The sequence below is a fragment of the Scleropages formosus genome, chromosome 11 (assembly GCF_900964775.1).
Source record: "Scleropages formosus chromosome 11, fSclFor1.1, whole genome shotgun sequence".
NCBI lineage: Eukaryota > Metazoa > Chordata > Actinopteri > Osteoglossiformes > Osteoglossidae > Scleropages > Scleropages formosus.
Window position 1 is genome coordinate 20,996,618 of NC_041816.1, and position 22,859 is coordinate 21,019,476.

General features: G+C 38.4%; 1 protein-coding gene across 5 annotated transcripts in view; it reads left to right on the forward strand.

Annotated features, from left to right (window-relative positions):
* Window positions 1–22,859, forward strand: part of mettl15 (methyltransferase 15, mitochondrial 12S rRNA N4-cytidine) — a 62,397-nt gene that overhangs the window by 1,353 nt on the left and 38,185 nt on the right. For 4 of the 5 annotated variants that reach the window (XM_018764027.2, XM_018764029.2, XM_018764028.2 and 1 more), the window contains exon 2: window positions 957–1,216. In XM_018764027.2, the coding sequence (XP_018619543.2) occupies window positions 957–1,216 (260 nt within the window). Of the gene's footprint in view, window positions 1–600; window positions 837–956; window positions 1,217–22,859 lie in introns of those variants that run through there. The other variant, XM_018764030.2, reaches the window with a different exon arrangement.

The window sequence follows — 22,859 nt, forward strand, 5'->3', positions numbered from 1 at the left end:
CCCAGTAAGTCACTTTGACTTTGGAGAAAAGCATCAGCTAAATGGCATAAACCTATAGTGGTCTGCTGTTAAGTTCACCAGCTTAACTAATCAGTGTATAAGGTGGATGCATCTGGTGAAGTCTGTTATTGAACCCCCCGTCACACAGCCTATAGCCTCATCCCAGGGTGTCAATACACCTAAAAGTGTTTTTTTTTTTTTTTTTTTTTTTTTTTTTTTTTTTGAAAGCAACAGTTTCCCATGTTGCACAGTTCTTAAATTTCTCAAGAATTCAGGATGCTTATCACTCCCCTTGAACAACACATCCTTCTGATGAGGTTGAACAGGTACCAGGGTGGTTTGAGGGATTGTTGAGGTAGCTGAGGGATATTTATAATGTGAAAGTACAAATTAAAACATTACTTGAACTTGCTGTCAGTGGTTAGGAAACACATTTTTCCTTTTTGATAAAAAGGTTCTGAAGGGGCTCTTGGTTTCTCATTTAGTCAAATGAACTGTAGTAGAAGAACTAAGCATTTAAATTTTAAACAAATGCCAAATGTGTTATAATGAAATCCATTTTTAACATAGTTTAAAAAAGTCTTACTCCTGACAATCAAATGTAGTACCAGTTGTGTTTCGTTTACTACGATCTTAGGCCACATTTTTTGTGTTTCTCAGATAAACATCTGAGCTTTCTGTTTGACTGACTAATAAAGAAATGTGATGCTTCACCTATACTGAATAAAAGATTGCTGTAGGTCTGTCAGTTTCAAAAAAGTAATAGTAGTAGAGAAAAAAGAACGCCCACAAACGATTCTAATCCAGATGAGGATTATGCAGCATCTTTCTTCAGGGTAAATTTTCTGTCTTCAGAGTTGAAACAAAAGGGAAAATTTGTGGTCGAACTGCTGCTTGTTCAGATAGTTTAAGGAGAAAAAAAGCTCTCTAATCATCTTATTTATTTTTGTTTTTAGAGACACTTTTGGCTGCCATTACCATGCAGTCCTGTGGAAGGCCTGCACAGAGCATGTGGATAGCTCTTCTTTCTGCGCATGGCAAAAAGCGACTTCATAGGAAAACACGGCTTCCACCTATGCAGTTCTGCGTCTTTTCTTCAGGGTCATCTGTACAGCAAACTTGCACAGACCTGGACTCCAACTCAACAGTAAAGCAGTTGCACAAACCGGTCATGTTGAGAGAGGTGGTCAGCTTCTTGGACCTCAAGCCAGGACAGGTCAGTTTGCAGCTCAGTTTATCTAATTATTATTTACGGTCTTTGCCTAAATTCTCACTACAGTTACTTTGATTAGACAGATTGAAACATCAGGGTTTAAGAAAAGGAGATTTTCCTTTCTCTGAACCACCCAAATTCACATTTTTACTTTGCAGTAACTTGTTTTGACACACAAGAATTTGAATGACATTCTCTTGCACAATTCCAGGCTACAATGAAGCACAGTTTGCACTTGTGTTAGGAAGGAAACTGTTCAGACCATATCATTACACTTTGCCCTAACGCGTACACTTAGTTCTTTGTTGGTTTGCCAAATGTGTGCACTGATACTTAGTGGAATAATTGATTCCCTTTGATAGGCAGGTTGCGAGTGGTTGTAGTTCCCCAGTATTTTTTTGGACTGGGGCAGTATAAACATTACAGTAGCTGACGGTGATTTACTTCTCCAGAAATGTGGGGTGTGTAGTGTTACTGTTTTGAAAAGGGGATCAATTGTCATGCAAAATCTATGGCTCTGTGCATCAGAGGAAAACACAATTTTACATCTTCTATAATGTGTTTATAACACTTGTGGTCTTTCTGGACTTGCCAGATACTGTGTGTGTCCATGCCAGTGCATTCATGGATTTTGACAGATATTATCATGCAAATTACATTTACTTACTTAGATGACACTTTTCTCATAAAGCAACTTACAATCTTAATCTATTTTGAATTATTTACCCATTTATATACACCTGGGTAATTTTACTGGAGCAATTTAAGGTAAGTACCTTGCCCAAGGGTACTACAGCTGGAGGTGAGACTCAAACCTGTGGGTCCAAAGCTAGCAGCTCTAACCACTACACTACCAGTTGTCCCTTTTTATAAATTAATCAGGACTTCATCAGGATTTTGCTTTGGAATGGGAAGTATTTGCTGTTGATTCTTAATTTTCTTCCCGTGTAAATTACTTTTGGTTGTTTGTGCGATGCTTTTAAAATAAGTCTGCAACATTGTTCACAAAGATAACTTTAATAAAAAAAACACCCAACTTGTGATTCAATAGAATATGATCTTGCTAAAAACACTCAATCACTGGGCTGAGGAAGTGGACACCTCTGTGATGAAGATGCTAGGGATTCTGAGGTGAAACAAAACTAGACTGCCGAGAAGCTGCGAAATAGATGAGAACTGGCACAGCAGGTGTAGAAGTACTTTCAGCTCAATTAAAGACGCATAAAATGTGAAAAAGTCTGCGTGTGCAGTAGAGAATTTCTGCTGCACTGCCTGCGTATTTAGGGAAACAATAGAAAAATCACAAATTGTCAAAAGTTCTCCATTGACTGATGGAAGTACTAGAGTTTTGGTCTAGTTTGCAGCTACAAAATTTGTATCCTCTTTGCACGTCGACGTATCAGTGGAGAAGAGGACATTTGGATCCACGTTTCCCATCACATCTACAGAACTCGTAGAGATTACAAAGTTCAGTGGATACTTGAAGGTTCTTGTGAATTCAAACCTTCCTTTCCTTTCAAGGCCCTGTCTCTAACAAGGGTGAGCTGCCAAGGCCAGCTTTGCAAATGCGTTACCAAGGCAGATGGGCATGAGTCAAGGCCTTCTGCGCTGGCAGGCCCTCAGTCGACTGAGGCACGATGCAGGGATGGACAGGTGGGCCCTTTGGGCTGGTTAGCTGGTAATGGTGACTTTGGATAGGTATGCCAATGTACAGGTGAGACCCTATGGGCTAGGTAGTTGGAGCTGGAAAATGTAACCAGTGTCCCTGTAGAAGTACAGTGCAATAGTTGGGAGTATGTAGTCAGGAGTCCATGGGGTAGGAAGCTGGCACTGTGTGCTGTGGACAGGTGGGCATTTGGATAGGTGTATTTGTGGCAGGTGGGCCTTGAGTCAAGAGTTGCGTCAGACCTGCGCTGGCCACAGGGCTGCTGGCAGGAGAGCACGTTCAGCCTCAATTGACACTTGAGCCCTCCGTTTAGCACCTCCTAACTTTTCACCATCCGCCCTAGGGCCAGCTGGCGCATAGAAGGCTGCCAGAGACTCATCAAACATTGCCTGATTCTCTGCAGTCCATTTGCACATGGATGTACTTTTTCTTCCTTAATGCATTCAAGCAGCTTTATTACAAATTAATTTTATGCCCTCCCAATCTAAAGAACACAAGTGCAACTGGACGTCCGTTTTTGTTGATTTGTTTGTAACTCACTTTTAACACTAAGTCAACATTAAGAAAGACTACATCATTCAAACATCTTTTTTTTTTTTTTTTTCCTTTCTTTCACAATATACAGTCTATTAAAACTGAGGTAAAGCTGTAATCAGTGAAAAACTAGTCTAACACTTCAATCCATCCATCATCAGCCACTCTTCCAGTGGCTATCCTGGAACCACTGGGTGCAATGCGTGATTCATTGCAGTGTATCAATGTTGCTATCTTATAAATGTCAATCTGCATTCAACTTAAAGCTTACTTGAAATGACTGAAAATAAGTGAGCTTCCTCTGGGTTCTCCAGTTTTCTCCCACAGTCCAACGACCTGTTTCAGTTGAACGGGTGACTCTGAATTGCCCATAGTATGTGTGAGAGAGGGAGTGTGTGCTCCACAGGTGTACAGATGAGGAACTTACTGTAGGTAGTGTATCTACCTTTGTAAGTCACCTTGGGAGAAAAAGGTGTGGGCCAAGTACTACATAGAATTCATTGGAACTCACTACATGAATAAATGGAACTCTCTAAACGTGTCAGATTTTCCCAGTTCGCTCTAATTGATCTCTGAAGTTACAGGAAAAGTCGAGTCCCTATAGTGCAGCATGGGTTTGAGAGAGGCACTGTGATCCATGCTGCTCCTTTCCCTGTCATCTGGCTGTGCTTAGGGTTTCTGTGACATCTGCTTACCCCTGACTCAGATGTAGCCTTCCACTGGCAGCTCTTTTCAAGGATGCACTCAGCTGTGTCTGTTAAATTCCTTGTTTAAGGAAGTATCAACAGTTGCTCTATTACTGGGATGATGGTAGAGTTTCTAGGTGGATTCATGGGATAAGCTGGGTCCAGAACAGATTTTTAAAAAGTGTTTGATACTTGTAAAGCATCTCTAGATATGTAGTCATGTTGTGTTTTTTTTTTTTTTTTTTTTTTTTTTTTTTTTCTTTCTTATATTCATATCTCACTTGTTTTGAAGGAGAAAGTCTGTTTATCCCACAAAAGGCAAACCTTGGTGACAGCAGCGTAGTTAGTAATCACCACACCATTTAAAAAAAAAAAAAAAAAAAAATCAAATGCAGTAATGGCTTTTCAGAGTTATCAGAATCCCTTTATTTCATGTAAGGGTTTTTCTACTGAGTCAAATAGGCTCGCAGTGGGGGCAAAATACTACACAATTGTACAATCACTGAAGCAATTTAACAATCAAAGTAAGGAATCTGGATAATATTTTGATACAAGCGCTTGTTAACCAATGAACTCTTTGCAGTGCCTCTTCCATTAGGTTGAGTACATAAGTGGAGCACTTTGAGATACTATGGCAGTCAATGTACAAATGGTGCAATTACAGCAAGTGGGTAAATACAGCCATTATGAGCTCGACCTGTTCCCACGCAAAGAGCTGTACAAAGACACCGTGCTGTGTTCGCACAAGCACAGGATGTGCGTACGTACAGAGACTAGCGATGGATATGGATGAAGAGAAGAGCTGCAGTGAACCATAGCATTGGGCATGTTGACAAGGTGACTCCAGCTCAGAGCTTTTTATTGCCAGTATATAGCATACTGTAATTGGTTGTGGTTCAGCACCAACAATGAAAAACAATATAACGATATAAAAGACTCTGAAGGCAAAGACAATAACAATATGCAAAATATACAAAAATAGCAGACGACCTCAAATGGCGACTGTGTTGTGCTGCTGTTGATTTTGTCATGTTGAAAATTGAAGCTGTGTGTATATTTGTACAAGTTTGTAAAACCTGATGCCGTTGTTGCGTTTTTATGTAAGGGCACCTTTTCTGTGATGGAAACAATCTAGATTTTTAAAAGTATATTTACGGTTTAGGGGGGTGCGGTGGCGCAGTGGGTTGGACCTGGTCATGCTTTCCGGTGGGTCTGGGGTTCGAGTCCCGCTTGGGGTGCCTTGTGATGGACTGGCGTCCCGTCCTGGGTGTGTCCCCTCCCCCTCCGGCCTTACGCCCTGTGTTGCCGGGTTAGGCTCCGGTTCCCCGCGACCCTGTATGGGACAAGCGGTTCTGAAAGTGTGTGTGTGTGTGTGTGTGTGTGTGTATTTACGGTTTAGATGTGTATTTTGAATTAGCTTATATTTTAGAGTTTTTAATTACAACAACGCCATCACTGAGTCACACTGACAAACAGAGACAAACAAAGGTGACAACACAAAGTAATATTGAGAGCAACTGGGGGTATTAATCAAGGATAGCACATTAGTGTTTTTTTTTTCAGAAGAGATCAACTGCCATTGTCCAAGTCCATTATACAGAGGAGTATGCACCTGTGAGGTGCCATTCAATATTTACCATTTTCATTATACCCATTTATATTCAGTCAGACACAAAGTACTACTGGCTGAAATACATGCAACACTTAAGAGCTTATTTAGTTAGTTGAATTGTCTGCAGATCTTTCCTTTCTTTGTGACAGAGTTGCAATTAGGAGTTTCAGCATGGGGTTATGTTTTTAAAAACCACACTGTTCCATTTCCCAACCAGTTGTACCATTATTAAGAAAAGTGACTTGTGACTAATATGTTGTCAGCGATAGGCCAGTGGGAGACAGCTCACCCATGAAAAGCTGAAACATTTTCAGGTGCTTTAGTGTACCACAGTGCTTGAAGATGTTTATTGTTCTTAAATTAAAAATGTTATAACATTTTACAGATACAATACAGATTTGTACATAAGTTTAATTTTAATATATCTTTAAAAGAAATCAAGGAGAATGATAGTTCGGAGAAATTCTACTAAATTTACAGAAAAAGGTCTAAACATTAGTTGACGATAAATCCTTACTTCTGCCATATTTTGTTCCCCAGGTCAGTTCTTAATACATAAAGATTTTTTTATATTGTATAAAGTGCTGGTAGAAGCATGTCATATGGTCGTTCTTTGTAGAAATGTCTTTATATTACACTCGGTTTTTCCAACACTGTAGTAAATTAATTCAAGCTCTTAAACTTGCCTTCTCTCCATTTGAATAGTCTGTGAATTATCTAAAGCAGATATGCCTCATTAAACCCACAAACTGGGCTGTGAAATATTATGTTTTACAAATTTGGTTGACATTCCGTTAACCTTGATGCAAATCTGTTTCACCAGCCAAAATTTCCTGTAATTTTTTAGCCAGTGAGATACAGCAGGAGCTTTGGGCAAATTGGGTAATGATCAGTTGGAGGCTGCTGTGGTAATTAACAGTCATGGCAAAAGAGTCTGGTTGGTCTCAGGTAGGGATGTCCCTCCAAGTGGAACTGAGCTTTCTGGTGCAGAAGACAAGCACACTTATGAACGGTCTCATATTAATGTATGGTACAGCAGTTTGGCTGACAAGCACTATCTTTGTTGCACGAGTATTTCTGATGGAGTAGTCTCTCATGGAAGTGTTCAATGGAGAAACCTGGATCTAAAGTAGAGCCTATTTTGCTTGTATTTAACAGCATTCCCAGACCTTACAGCAAGTCAGTAACTTTGGTGTTTAAATGTGTTGGTTCAACATGTCCAGGAAGGAAAAAGCGTGAAGAGTTTGTGTTAAGGGTTTTGCTGTCTAATGTTGATCATGGATGTAAAACCAAAACTGTTGCCTAGCAGCAACATAGTTACCACTCCATATGGAAAACTGCAACAAATATTGGATGAGGCATTTCAGTTATTTTATACAAGTTTCTAGATTGTTACAAAGATTGATTGATAACTATATCTGATTAATTTTATACAGCTAATTCCTTGGACCTGACAGCTGTAGTGTAAAAGATATTTTAGAAGAAACAACAAAAAAGAAGAAAAAAAAAAAAAGCATATCTATGGCTGTCCACAGACGAAGTTGAATACCATCTGTGACAACCATGGCCTGCAAGAAATGAACGTGAAGGTGACAAAAATCTGTATAAATGTTTACACTGACTTTAAGCAATATGGCCTATAATGCATAAACTGTGATGTCATATTTGACACTTAGTATTGTACATTGTGTTTTGTATGGAATAAAGGAAGTCTTGTGAGGGCAGTAGTCCTTTTTGAATTCTGTGCAATGTTAGAATTATGCTGGAAATTTAAGGAATGCTTCCAAAGTTCAAGGTCCCCCCCCAATTCCTGTACACTCTTCAGTCATAGTAATGGGAGACTACAGATTCTTCACCGTGACTCACTGATATTAAGCCATAGGAAATAATGGATTCCAGCAAACTGGAAAAAACAGGAAGTGTGCATTTCTTATTTGCTGCATCACTCCTGCCCTTCGATTGTCTACTCTTCTTTGGGAAGCTTTGCTGAAAGGAAACTGACGCCTGATGTCCAAAGTTTTGCAGAGTATTTTGTCTGTTTCTGCACGCCCCCGTCCAGGTGGCCTACTGGTCATTGATCCCCTTTAAGTCGACATGCCTCAGTACCCAGCCTGACTTATGGTGTGGGCGATAGCCTTTGTCTGTATCAGTACCAGCTCAGGGGCTTTCTCACTCTGAGGTCTACAGAGAAGACTCACAAGGGCTCTGTGATGGCTCCCTAGACACCCTTAAGTTTTATTGCCATTAGCCCCCCCCTCCAGGTCTTACCCTACTGGTGGGTGGGGGAACTGCGGGGGTGAAGCTCAGCAACAAAGATTGATTTGTAGGTGCTGATACTGATAGGCTCAAACTTAGGATCATACAGCCAAAGAAGAGAGCAATACCCTTGGGGTGTTGGTGGGTGAGTGTAGGATTAAAGTATAGGCTAGAGAACAGTGACTGATTTTAATCAAGCTTTTACATCTTCACGGTTGAGCTGAAATATGTAGAAGGCGTTAGAAATGTCTGAACAAAAATTTTCTTAACACACATTATCTGAAACCACTTGTCCCAGGCGGGGTCACGGGGAGCGAGAACCTAACCTGGCAACACGGCGTAAGGCCGGAGGGGGAGGGGACACACCCAAGACGGGACGCCAGTCCGTCACAAGGCACCCCAAGTGGGACTCGAACCCCAGACCAACTGGAAAGCAGGACCCGGTCAAACCCACCACACCCCCCACAAGTTTTTCAAACTGCTTAAAATTTAATTTTATGATATAAGACTTCAGGTTTTTTGAACTGTGTGTGTGTGTGTGTGTGTGTGTGTGTGTGTGTTTTGTAGATTTTCCTACTTTGACAGTGCTGCTTTTATAACCTAGTCAACATCTAGGTTATTTGCCAACTTAAGCCTTTATGGGCAGCATTTGTTTATTTTTAAAGAGATCCACCTCTTACTAAAAGGTATTGCATGTCAAATGTGTTTGAAAGGCACCAACACATATTTGAGTTACGAAAAGATATAAATGAATAAAATGCAATTAGAAAAACAGAAATGTTTAACATTTTAATTTTTTTAATTTCTGTGTTGCGGACCAAGAATGGCCATGTTTTTTCCATTACAATGAATCAAAATGCACTCTGAAGGGAACCTGAAGTGACACTGTAGGAGGAGGGGCTGCGGTGTGTTGTACAGCTGCAAGTGTGTTTTTTCCCTCCTTTAAATTTTTATTTAAATTCATTACAGCTATATCTGAGACTTTCACAGAAACTGCCTAGCAAATAAATAGAGGTACATGTCAATTATTACTGACATTGGAAACAGAAAATGTTAGTGACAAACATGATATATTGTTATGTTCCTTGAGGCCCATTTTGTGGAACTTTAACACTTTGTTGTTCCACTTGATCCTCCATCGCTCTACAACTCACCCCCCTTTGTGTCATTCTCTTGTGCCACCTAATGCGCAGAAGCAACATGGCACTGTGTGTGTGTGTGTGTGTGTGTGTGTGTGTGTAAGTAAAGCAGAAAATACAATAAAGAGGAGGCTGTGAAATTTTATTTGCAGTCATTATAGTGTAGAGTTTAATCTTCATGAGAGTGAACGATAGTAAACTGGTGCCCTATCCGTATTATTCCCTCCCACATACCCAGTGCTTCCAGGATAGAGGGGCACTGAGGTGTAAGTACTACAGTGAATTTTTCTTAAATATTAATTCATCAGATTTTTTTTTTTTTTTTAAAACATAACCTAACGTGAATAAATCAAAGGACTAGTTCATGCTATTAAGCTCATTACGATTTTGTTGATTGTCAGCTTGTTGAAATTGACATGGAAATGGTCTGACGAGCAACTCTCCTCCCATTTTGATCACTACACTTTTGTAACAAACATTTTTCTTTTTTTAAAGTTTGTCTAAACATATATTTCATAGTGAGATTTTTTTTTTTTTTTTTTTGGACTTTGTCTAAGTGTTCTTTTACCAAGTGTATGGCTTCAATTTGCTGTATTTTTGTCACAGGCCTCACAGTAGGTTTCACCTAAGGTATTTGTGTCCTGTTGGCCCGACATTGTTTCAGCTCCTGGCACACTGAAAGGGAGCTGCTAAATAATTGATTTGTGTAATTAAACACTCTGGCTTGGGGACCCAGGCTGATTGACTGCAAGATATTAAGCCCTCTCATCACATGGGTGCAGGTTTAGTCTAAGGTTATCAGTGACCAGAAAGTCTTTTTGAACTTCTCATTATACTCATAAATAGATGTGGCCTCAAAAGCATATCAGGTAGGAATTGCTTCAAGCTATAGTAAAAAAATGTAAAGTAAGGGGGGGGAAAAAAAGTACTAGTTATGTACAGAATTCTGCAACAGACTGGTTATATACTTGACATGTTTCAGATATATACATACTTTAATGTACAACAGTATCATGCTTAAAAATTTTCCTTAAATTATTTACCTATAATAAATTATTTATTTAAAAATATTTGTTGTATGAAGAAATGATTTCTTTCGAGCTAGAATAAGTATTTTAAATGTTAACCTTTTAAGTCTAGGTACTTCCAAGTTAGTGGTGAACATCAAATGTTTTATATTTACTTTGAGACACCCTGCATTTGTACAAAATTTCAGAAAAGTTTAAAAAAAAAAAAAAAAAACTGCTGTTTATTTTAAAATATTTGCAGTTGAAATATAGAGGATTGTAATTTATGAGCATTCCCAGTGGGCAGTCATTGCAACAGCAATGGAAGCTAAAGCAAAAGCTATTTTCTATTTTTTTTCATTTGGCCCATACATACATCTATACACCCATTTCTCACATAACTGGTTTAATTTGTTCCATGACATCTCCCAGGTAGATGAATTCCACTTGTGAGCAGGTTGAATTTCCCTTATTTCTTATGGAGAAATATTATTTCACAGACAAAAAGAATACTACCTAAAATGAATTGAACATTTTTATCCAGGTCAATGATGGATGGAAATAGTTTTTTCATAATTTCACTCAGATTTTTATAGCATAAGCAAATAAAGTCCACAAGATCACTGCTGACATCTTTCACTTTAGTAAAGCAGTTTCTAATTTTAATAATAGTCAAAAGTTAGTTTTGTAGAAATTATGTAGTCTTTCTCCGCATTGTTGAGGAAACCCTTTGTAATGCAAACTCTCATAATTCAACAACGTAATTAGTTACCAGTGTAATTTCAGTGGTAGAAGTTTTTGTCCTCCTGAGCGAAAGTGACACACACATGCAGAAATATCACCAAATCCCATTACATTTATTCATTTAGCTGATGCTTTTCTCCAGAGCAAATTACAATGTTAATCTACTTATAACTACTTACCCATTTGTACATCTTGGAGAAATTTAGGGCAAGTATTTTGCTCAAGGGTACTACAACCTGCAATCTCTGGGTCCAAAGGCAGCAGCTCTAACCCCTACACTACCAGCTGCCTCTGTTAAAATGGACACAGTTACTTTATAATCATTTATAGCTTTATTCATTTTAATTTTTAAAATATGTCTGTACTCATTCAGCTCTTTACAAGTTAATACATACTGTATGCTGAAACACTGACAGACACAACATGCACATGATATTCAGTGGTTATGTATTAATTCATGTCAAAAACATAACAAAACAGTGAAGACAAAAGAAATTTATGAAAAGCAATGCAAATGAATTCATACTTTCTGAAGAAACTGACATAGTCTCTTACAACGCCTGGGATATAATTGAACATCAGGTTTCGATGCCCGCTGCTCAGTATGTGTGAAGATTGCATGTTCTCCCCGTAAGGTTGAATTTCCGTAACTTGAATGGGCATATCTTGACATATGACCGGAGACTATTCCAAAGATCTCCTACAAGTGCCTGATAACAAAATGTTGTATAAAATAAAGTACCTATTGTGGAAATAAAATTATGGTCAAAATACTGTTGTGCTGAGTAAAAAAGCGTGTTGTATGAAAAATGGATATATTCATAGGTCTTTTTTTTTTTTTTCTTTCTTTTTCGTCATTCCACACCTTGGTAAAGCGGGGATGAGTGTACTTTGAGTAAAGTGATAGAAGTTTATTTCTTTCTGAGAATATTTTCATTGTCTTTGTTACTTTAAAATAATGTGCATCACAGAATGTTAGTGGTAATACAATATTGCTGAAAATGGAAAAAACAAACAAAGTGAAGCCTTGCCAAGATGTTCAAGTGAATTTATTAGTGAGGGTTTTATTACAATATTTACATTTGCGGCTCATGTGTGAGCGTGGGCATGGTAATCAGATGAATGCCCTGTGGACAGCTGGAATGGAAGGATGACTCATCTCTGCAACATGTCCTTGATTAGGATTTGTAAGGAAGCAAAACCCCCGGCACATTATTATTGGGGGGATTATTATAATGTATAATTTGCTGAAATTGATTTCCATAATGAAGACACACTGAAAGTATGCTTTCACCATACCATGATGTTACAGGACATCATCAGTTTATGTACTTTTTAAATTTTGTAAGGGTCAAGCAACAAACATGTACCCGCTTTCCAGAGGAAAGTCATCAAAGTCACACTCATCCTCTTGGGTGTTAGGAGTTGGGCGGGGGGGGGTGTTCCTTGGCTGAGCTGTTGAATTGAAGTTACTCCCCAAACTGTTGCAGAAACCTGATGCAGATGTTTCAGAGCTCCAGTGTGATTTTCCCAAATTGGCGTAGCTTGCACACTGATGTTTCATTATACATTAAATTTAGCAACAGCAAACTGAATTAGACTATGAGTCATTTGTAAATGGGATACAGATGCAGAAGGCTAGTGAAATTATTTCTAAAGGTTCTGTAGACTTATTACACTTGGCAGGTGTGTGTGTATTTGGTGTATTGTCATTCAAGTGACAAAATGGTAAAATGCCAGTTTAGTTTTAATGCTCTAAAAGAGCAAATAGACCATAAAAAACTTTATAGTCCAAGAAAGTGTGCATGGTGCATTTTTTCACCTCCTTATTCATGTATTTTTCACCAATTTCAAGTCAATGAGACTAAACCCCATATATATTTCTCTATAGCTGATTTCCCTCCCCCATAAATCAGTTTTGTATATAGCCTAACAACAAAGGTTTAATGTGTGTACTAATATTTTCTGGCATGTATCACCACTTCAAAATGTTTCTGTTGCACTAGTTTTCCAAGATTAAATCTAAAAATGTTTTGACATCCCAGACTCATTATTGGGAGCTTAGCTTTTCTATAAAAAAAAAATAACAAATAATCTTTCTATTGAAAAGTTCCTAAGTGTAAGAAATTAGAAGTATTCCTCTAAACAGCGCTTCTGGGATTTTGACCCCACACTAGGCTACCTGCTTGGTCTGAACCCCACAGCAGACACCTGAAGGTCAGACTGGCTTTGAAATACACTGTCTTTTTGATATCATCTACCTTTGCTGGATTGTTTCCGTTGATATTTCCTTTTCTAGGCAAAAAACGAAAAAAAAAAAAGATGAAAAGTTTTGCGGATGAGTCAGCCACACTGACTCACAGTCTTTGTGGCCAGCAGTGCCCTCGACTAACTAATTGGAAACAGCCTGCGATTTAATTAAAGTGCAGTTGTTAGCTTCACACACCTGACTGACAACTCCCTCAAGTATCTCTCATGTTATTCCTTTATTTCATCGATGGATTACTTTCCAGACCCCCCACAATGTCTGTTGGGTTATTCTTGCAGCCATCTGGACTGCATGGCAGCTGTTGCAGTTGCAGTAGATGGGATCATTGGTATGGCGGCCATGATTTCCCAGTTTATGTGGACATACTCCAAATGCCGGCAGCCAAGGCCGGTAATCTCAGCATGTCAACCACCAGCTCAACAGAATTCCACTTCACCATACCAGCAAAGACAAATTAAAAGTTAATCTGTTTTCATTTGCTATATTTTTATGCCAGGAGTCCAGATTTTGGAATCCCACAATGTACATTGTTTCAACTGGTCTTTCACTTGTACTTTTGGTTTGAAGTATAATTAATGTAAATTAGGATCAGGAGTTGTTATACAAAGTAGTCATTCCACTACACTTACATAGTAATATCACTTTTCTTTTGGGTGTAAAAATATGAAGCTGGTTCCACAAAACTATCCTCCATTTGTTTTATGTCATTATTTAAACCATTGCCCCATCCTTACCATTTATGCATGATGTAAATACATACATGGAGTTGTGCTGTGTGCCCTTGATAAAACCTGGAATGTGTTGTTATATGGTGATTTACGGTGATACAAGTCTAATATGAGCATTAAAGGGGGTCCAAGTGGGCATAGGCCCGTTTCCTGTGGTCTCTTAATTTGAGTTTTGTTTTTTCGACATTTGGTGAATTTGCTATCAGCAGTGCTTTGTAAAATGCAAACTTCTCAGTTGTTCTTAAATTTATTGTGGTTTTAGGGTGCACTGTTTTATATGCACCAACAATAAAGTGAATTATTAAATATAGCCCTACGTATTGTAATTTAGCTGTGAAATATGTCTGATTATTATTAGGGCAGGAATAACTGTTTCAAGTTCATTTTGTTATTGTTATTTTATTGCTTTGCAGACTCTTCACAAAAGCAGTGTGCAGTTTCTTTTACCCATTTAGCTCTAAATATAAATGGATTCATTTCTGTTCAAGAACTTTGCTCAAGGTTACAGCAGAGGCACTTCTTTACATACCATTATTACTGAAACAATAAGGTTCCATAATTTAAGGTCATTTTCTTTTATGTTTGGAAGAATGGATTTTATTAAATTAAAATGACATCATTCTGTTTATACAAAACTCCATAACTACATACAACTCTGAAATGTTAAGTCATTGAATTTTGGAGGGAAACAAAAGAAAGTCACTATGTACAGTATTTTAGCTATATATGTGGCTAACTATAAGCAAGTCTAAAGGTATGTCCTCTTTATCAGGGGGTAGGGGGGCAGCTTATGTGCGTCAACTTGCGTAACATGTCTTAATTATTCATGCTGTTGTCCACAGCTTGTTTGTCAACTTCTTATTCCTACTTTATGAATTAGTAATTTTTTCAGTACTTTTTTGTGTACCAGTAAGACTGTGACTGTCCCATAGCAGGTGGCTTGTGATGTTGTTCAGTAACAAACTCTCTGTTTCCAGACAGCAATGACCTCAGCACTTGGCTGGCTGTTCTCTTGTGAGACAGACCACAGAGCAGTGCCATAATATTAATGACCTGAGTAAGCCTGTAAGGTTGGGGGGTGACAGTGATGACAGAAACACAACACTCAAGTTCAGCTTTATTCATTCATAAAATGTTCTGTGCTTAAAATGTATTAAAATGAATGGCACTGTTTTCACAATGTCTGGTGTTTATGCACTTTTTTTCATTCAGAAGTTTGGATTTTTGAATTCTGTAGTTTTTCAGCTATGCACTAACCCTAACTAACATTATCCCACATGCTGGTTTTGCTTTTGTTATTGTTGCTCCAGAGTGACATAGTATTTTCAGTATCTGTTTGTACTGCATGGTTTTTAATGCAACAGTTCAGGTTAAGTACTGTGTCCATGGGTACTTGATAACTTCCAAACTTTAAATTTCATTTAACTTAATTTTTCAGGTAAAAAAGGGAAAAAAAAGTCATTGTGTGAAATGACGTCTCACCTGTGGTCCTCAGCATGCATGTACTGCATATAGTGGATTGCTGTTAAATCATAGATATCGGAAGTATTTTCTTTCGTTACAAATACACCAATCCTTTGCTTTCCAGGGTTAAGCCTTATTTACACTAGTGTAAGGATGTTAATGTTATTAAAGCTGTTTATATACATGAAGATTTTATATGAAGTGGAGTGATCACATTACTGGTAAAATATACCATTGTATTGAATTTTTTAAGCCTGGTGTGTGACAAGATGGTATAAAGAAACCTTGTTTCTTTCACTGATTTGAAATGAGACTTTAGATTTACAGTGCAGGCAGCTTAGGATACTTCTGTAAATAAGGATAGTGAGTAGATCCTGGAGAAATAAATGATGAGAGTAAAATGAGATTGCCATATACCTCTGAAATAATGTTGTTTTTTTTTTTTTTTTTTTTTTTTTTTGCCAAGAGTGAGGTTTTTTTGCTGAAACTTGACTTATGAAGAAATCTTTGCCTACATTTAGCAAAGGACATACACTAATACAGTCAAATGCTCGGGAATAGAGCAAATGTGTATACTTGGACTTACCTGTAGCTACTTTGACTAAACCTGACTTATTACATGTTGAAGTCCTCTTTCGGTCGTCTTCCCGTAAAGCGATAGGGGAGATAAAGCTAACAAAGCAAACAAAGGCTGCTGTCAGAATCTGTCTGGGTCAACGTCCCGCCATTTATCTGTGACTGCCTCCAACCAAGGGCTGCTATTGTGGATCAGCAATTGCTTTGTGACGTTAAACTTGAAGGAAACCCATACAGAAGGACGCACATGTTCCACCGCCTTCCTTGTGTGTTACCTTGGCACCCTGTCACATTGATGTCCCACTTGTTTCTTTGTAAAACATGTTGATTATTGATTAATAATTGATAACAGAAGATAATGTTTTGCTGCTATTTGTTGCAGGGTGTCCAGTGGTGGCTGGCGTGTGTCCGAGTTTTTGTTCCAGCCAAGCATTGCCAAAGAGCTAATTTTGCCTGCTCTCAGTGCAGAGGTTGTTAGCTAATTGGAAATAATTGAAGACCTGTGCATACTGGGAGAAGGCACAGAATGACCCATAAGGGGAAAAAATGGCTGTACTTTGTAAACTCAACATTACCATGGGAAGAACAGTGCGTTCAACTTTAGCATATGTACGTATTTTTTACATTTGATAACACATTTGCTACCGGATGAAACTGTATTATCCATGGTGATACTCTCACATTTGGTATTCATGGATTTATTTAGACTTTTGCTTCTTGGAGAGGATCATGTACATTTTGTTCTTGTAGAGAAAAAACAAAGCCATTGTGCTCAGTCTTGCGAACAGATCTCTTGTTCCCACTAGACTGAAAGTGTGGCCTGGTTTTCTTTTAATGGTTATAATATAAAGTACGGTAAAAGATGCGTGCCTCCTGCTATATTTCTGTAAAGTGAGTTCTTACCTTTTTTCTGTATTATATTTGATATTAAGTGTATTTCACTTTGATTCTTAAGCTCTCTCACTTAGTGGGATGGAATAATGCATGCAAATTTTTCTTCTGGCACAATATTCAAAAATATTTCATAAACAATTTTAAAAGAAACATTAAAATGCTAAGAAATTTGCAAAGCAGTATATACCGGGGTGCTGTACAGCAGGGGCAATGTATACATGCTTAATGCCTGTTATATAATATAAGGTGCATAATCTTTCTTCAGCTTTTTAGAATCACAGGAAGCATTCTATATTTTACACTGGTAATATTGCACATTTTTGGTGTATTGTTTTGTATCTAAAGTGAATTCAAATGTTTTGACGTGCAGATATATCTGTGTATTCATTTTTCCCAAAGTCCCTCTGATAATCAACACATGAATTTTACGATTTTATTGCAAATGGAGCATTTCCTGTTCAACTTTCTTGTTGTTGGTGGCATGAGTGACTCAGTCGTGTCTCATAGTGGCCATGGATAAGTCTTAACAGGTTTCTGTAAAGAGAGTAAAAGCACAATGTTTTTGTATGATTGAGGACTTAAACTATACAAAAGTAAAAATCCCTTAGACACTAATCTGTACTGCTGCCTTGATGTGTCAAACATATAGATCAATGCATCACAACCATGGCAACAGAAGGAGAGCTGAACAGAACCCATTTAGCAAACTTAAAAACAAAGCACATCGCAGGTGACTAAAGAGGCTGAGCAAGTACATCTATTCATTTAGCTGACACTTTTCTCCAAAGCAACTTACAATGTGAAGCTATTTACAACTATTTGTACGTTGATAGAGCTCGATAATTTTACTGGAGCAATTTAGGGTAAGTACCTTGCTCGAGGGTACTACAGCTGGGGTTGGGAATTGAAACCGCAATGTTTTGGTTTAAAAGCAGCAGCTCTAACCGCTGTGCTGTTAGCTGTTCCCTAACCTCTCTGATTCACAGATTTGATTGCCCATCACGAGGCAGGGATTGGCAGTGAAAGAATACAGTGCTTGGATCCTAGCATTATGGACTTTGGCACCCTATACATCATGCCTTCAGTGCACATTCTACAGTCTGAATTGTTTTTCACATGTATGAGATGAACTGCATTCTTACTCTAGGCACTCTTTGCTTATATGACCTGCTGCCAAAACAGTACAGTGGAAATCTCAGGACTTCACACATTACCATAATGACCCTGGAGTGAAGTGGCAGGCTTACTCCTAACATATGTGCATATCTCATCCTAAAGCCCTATGTTGCATGCACAAGCAGTCCACCTTGGGAGTCTGACTGTGCTCAGTGTGTAGAGTTTCTTTTCAGCCTTGCTTACAAAATTTTTTGGTTCTCTGACGTTGCTAAAATGTTTTCTGAACTTTTAGCTGTGTATAGGAGGCAGCAGGTGGTGTAATGGTTGTGGAATACTGGTTCAAATCTCAGGAGAGCACTTGCTATGGTACCATTTGACATAGAGCTCAAACATCATACTTGCTCCTGCTAAATATCTTGCTGTGAAAATGTGTAAAATTGTGATATTGAATTTAAAAAAAAAAAAAAATTGTAAGAAGGTGATCAGGATTAGTCTCTCCTGAGTTTTGTGCACCTACTCGTGCGATGAACATTGGTGCATGAAGTGCAAAGAAACAAACTAGGTTTACTTAAGAATCACATGTCTGCAATTGTGTCTCTCTTTCTCCTAATTTAATGCACAAATTCTATTTTCTCTCAGATGTACATCGCTTTGGAGAAAAGCGTCTGCTAAATGAATAAACGTAAATGTAAAATATCGGCTAAGCAACAGTGTATTTAATATATCAGTTATAAAGATGTTGACTGCAGTTACATTTATTCATTTAGCTAACACTTCAACGCAACTTAACAATGATAATCCATCTACCTTTTTTATAGCTGGGTAGTTTTATTAGAGCAATTTTAGGATAAATACCTTTCTCAACAGTATTGCAGTTGGAGGCGGGATTTGAACCTGCAACCTTTGGGTCCAAAGACAGCTGCTGCTGTTCTTCTTTTTTTTTTTTTTTTTTTTTTAAAGAAATAGGATCTAAAAGACTGAGAGTTTTACAGTTATATATTGTAGACAAAATGAAGAATTATTCATTATTTATAAATATATCTTTCTATCTACATTTCACAATGTTTTCAGACTATCATATTGCACTGCTGTCTTGATTATTGTCATCAGTGGTAGATATACTGTGGCCCTTAAGCTTTGAAGCCCTGGCAAGATCTATTTGTGTTCTTCATCCTTCAGACTTTTATTGGTCCAACTTTATTATTTATTTCATGGTCTTTCCCAAAACCACAGCAATGAAATAAATTATTTCCTAAATACAAAAATAAAATTATGTCTCCATATGGATTCGAAAAAAATAGTAGCTTTGTGCACAGTGATTCAGTGAAGGGAAAAAATGGTAATGGAAATTGATAATTTGTAATCAAAAAATGGTTGTACGAACACTGTGTTTTGTTGAACAAAACCAAATGGCGGGGGGGGGGAACAAAACGTTAAAACATCTTTTGAAGTTTTGCAGTGATGATTAGCAACTAATGAACTTGCCAATTATTATGTGTTGCCTTACAACTTAAAGGATTCTGGTGGATTTCAAATCATACCTGAAGGCATTTATAAAACCCCAGTGTTTAGTCTTTACCCTTTTCAAAGTTCTCTTTTCATGAACATATTATTTCAGTTGACAAATAATGGGGCAAGTCAAAACAGACATGAAAACCGACTCTTTCTTGTGGTTATCACAAGAAAGGACTGGATGCAGTAAAGTCCATAAAACAGCGGCTGTACTCACTGCTTATCTGAAAACCAGCCTGCCTTAGGGTGACTTGTCCGCTCGGTGCACACAGGTTGTATGCAAACACACACAGACATGAGACGACATGTGGCTCTGCGATTGACATCAATAACAGTGATGCTGATCAAATTCAAACATCACAATTACCTCTTGACAGAGTAATTGCAGGAAGCTTTCTGTATCCTTTGCAGATGAACAACCAAACACCAGTACCTCATACATCATTTGTGGTTGAGCCTTTCTGTCTCACTTTCCTGGCAATTTCTTGTAATTTGGGATGGGGGGACTTAATGCTACCATTTTTTTTTAACAACATGTTATGCAGAAAAAGCATGGCGCTGCTTTGCCATTTATCTCTGATACACCTTGAAAACTGAGAAGCGGCTCTTGGGGGAATAAAGCTGCATTCTCAGATGTGCTTCTTGGCTCTGGGAGCGAATGCCTGCCAGGGGGTCTGTTACTTCTATGCTGCAGACCCTACAGCAACTGACCCTGGGGTGTGCGCGGCTGCACTACCCCTGGGACGAACGCGCTCGCGTGTGCGCTTCTGCAGCCGTTTGCAGTAGGAGTGAGACAGGACTGCGTGTTTTATGACAGTTTCCCAAATAAAGACGTAAACCGAATCCTGGCCTGAACTTGGCATGACAGGGAAATGGACCCCGACAACAAACGAGGAAGAAAGCGATTCTGTTCCAGGCGGTCTGTCTCCTGAATCCTCAGCCTGATATTGTAAGGAGATATTTAAAACTGCCTGCTGACATTTTAGATCACCTGCTGTAACCCAACATCAAGGAGGAGAGCTTCTCTGTCCCTCACATGCCCGGTCATTGTGGTGATGCACACAGAAGTTGTGTAAGTCCCTCTAACATGGAAATAACCTGTGTGAAACGTTTGGAGAAAGTGTGTACCGCTAAAACAAGTGAATTAGTCAGTTGGGCACAGCTAAAGCTTTATTCTACAGTACTATTTAAATATGTCATTAGGTTTTTAAAAATGTGGGGACACAAAATGAGACTGAAATAACTTAAGTATCATTTTAAATGGTATTTGACACACTTGTTCCCTCTGCTGGGACAGGCAATTATTGCATGATGATGCATCTAAAGCAATTCATGCTCATATTTCCGAACCATTCTGAATGTGGTCTTCGGAAAAGGGGGCGGGGGGGGGGGCAGGAAAAGATCAACAATGAACAGATGAAAATGTGCTCGTGTGGGGATTAACGTACACACCGAGCATTGCTGCATCAGCATGTATTGGTGTTCCATTTGGAATTCACACACACACACTGGCTGAAGCCGCTTGTCCTGAGCGGGGTCGCGGCGAGCCAAGCTTAACCCGGCAACACAGGGTGTAATGCTAGAGGGGGAAGGGACACACCCAGGATGGGATGCCAGTCCATCACAAGGCACCCCAAGCGGGACTCGAGCCCCAGACCCGCCAGAGAGCAGGACCCAGCCAAGGCCGCTGTGCCACCGTACCCCCCCCCCCCCATTTGAAATTGAGTTCTTGAAATCCTAAAATACAGTTGTACCCCTGGATGTGTCCGACTTTATGGGGAATTTCATTTAATAGCCCCACTTCCTCTTATGAGGCATCTTTTTGCAGTTGGATGTATTCATTTAACAGATGCTTTCCTTCAAAGCGAGCTGAAATGATTATGTAGTATTTATCTGACACTTTTAACCAAGACCACTTAGAATGCTGGATGTGCTGCACCAAACTTCCCACAATTATTCACCCATTTATAGAGTACAGCAGTGTAACTTGCGTATACAGATGTGCACACTATGGACCATTTGGGGTCACCAGTTCACCTGAAATATGTTTTTGTACACTGGTAGGAAACTAGGGCACCTGGAGGATACCCATGCAAAACATGGGTGTGGTTTGTTTATGTGAGGCAGTTATATATATTTATTTATTCTATATTGACACATTTATATTTAATTACAATATATATTTTATAAACATCTCATACATATGTTCTAAGCAGGTTAATTCAGTATATTGAATAGTTAATATAGTTATATTGAGTAGTTAATGGAGAGAAACTGCTTTATTATGTCGTATTATGACAGACAATGCTGAATGTTGAAGTAATTGTGTTCATTTTATTGGGTTTTGATATTTTACCACAAATGGATGTTATTTTTGGGGCCCAGGACAACTGAGAATTTATTAATTTTTTTTTACTTATGAGAATTCACCTTATTAAAGGTTTTTTCAGGACTACATAACCTTTGGAAAGTGGCAGAGGACTATTTTCGACGTTGCACTGACTGTAACGACTGTCATGTTATTGTAACCAATGACATTCTGAACAACTTGCTACCAAATGATCTTTTTTGCTGAGACACATATAGTTATTTGAGGATATTTAGGGCATACATTCAATATAATATGACTGGTTTCATTTGACGTCTCTGGGAGCAAGTTACTCAGGGCCTCTAGGAAAGCACAAGAGCTGGAATTTTTCCATCACAGTTTGAGACTTTTGTTGCGTAGTTTTTTTTCTGCCTGATCTGGATTTTGGAGCTGGCAAAGCTGGCCAGAGCTCTGAATGAATGAAATATCAACGTGGATGACTCACTTTGACTTTAGTATCAATCACTATTGCAAATGGCAAGGCCATCATAGCTGAATCCTTAAGGGAGGTGTTGTGATGGGCTTCTGGTATGGAGAGGCTCTCAGTTTTGAAGGAAAACAGCTTTCTGTTAAGGCTGTCTGCGTAGATGACACAGGCAGCGTTAATGTTTTATGTGCTTTTCTAAAAATAGACAATTGACACGTAACCAGGAATGAAAACCAGTTTAAAGAAATGAAAGACCAAAAAAAAAAAAAAAAAAATGCGCAGCTCCCATAGGAGCTTAAGGGTAAAAAAAAAAAAAAAATGAATATGGGCAGAGACTTGTAAAAAGTAGTCAGTTTTGGGGCAGGTTTGGGTCTTTGTTGATGTCAAATTTACTGTCACTCTTTTGTTCACCGGTGTTCAGATTTGGCAGCTCACAGCAGCATGCCAGCCTTTACACCCAGGCTATTTTTATCCTTTGTACAGATCATCTATTAGATATATTGCAAAAAAAAAATATTTATTTTCTTTCAAGAAATATGACACATGCACAAAAGTCATTTATTCAAAACATTTTTTTTGCAGACGATTGTCAGATTATAGGCTGCTCTGTGTTTGTTTTGTTTTGTTATAGAATAAATGCATTTTAAA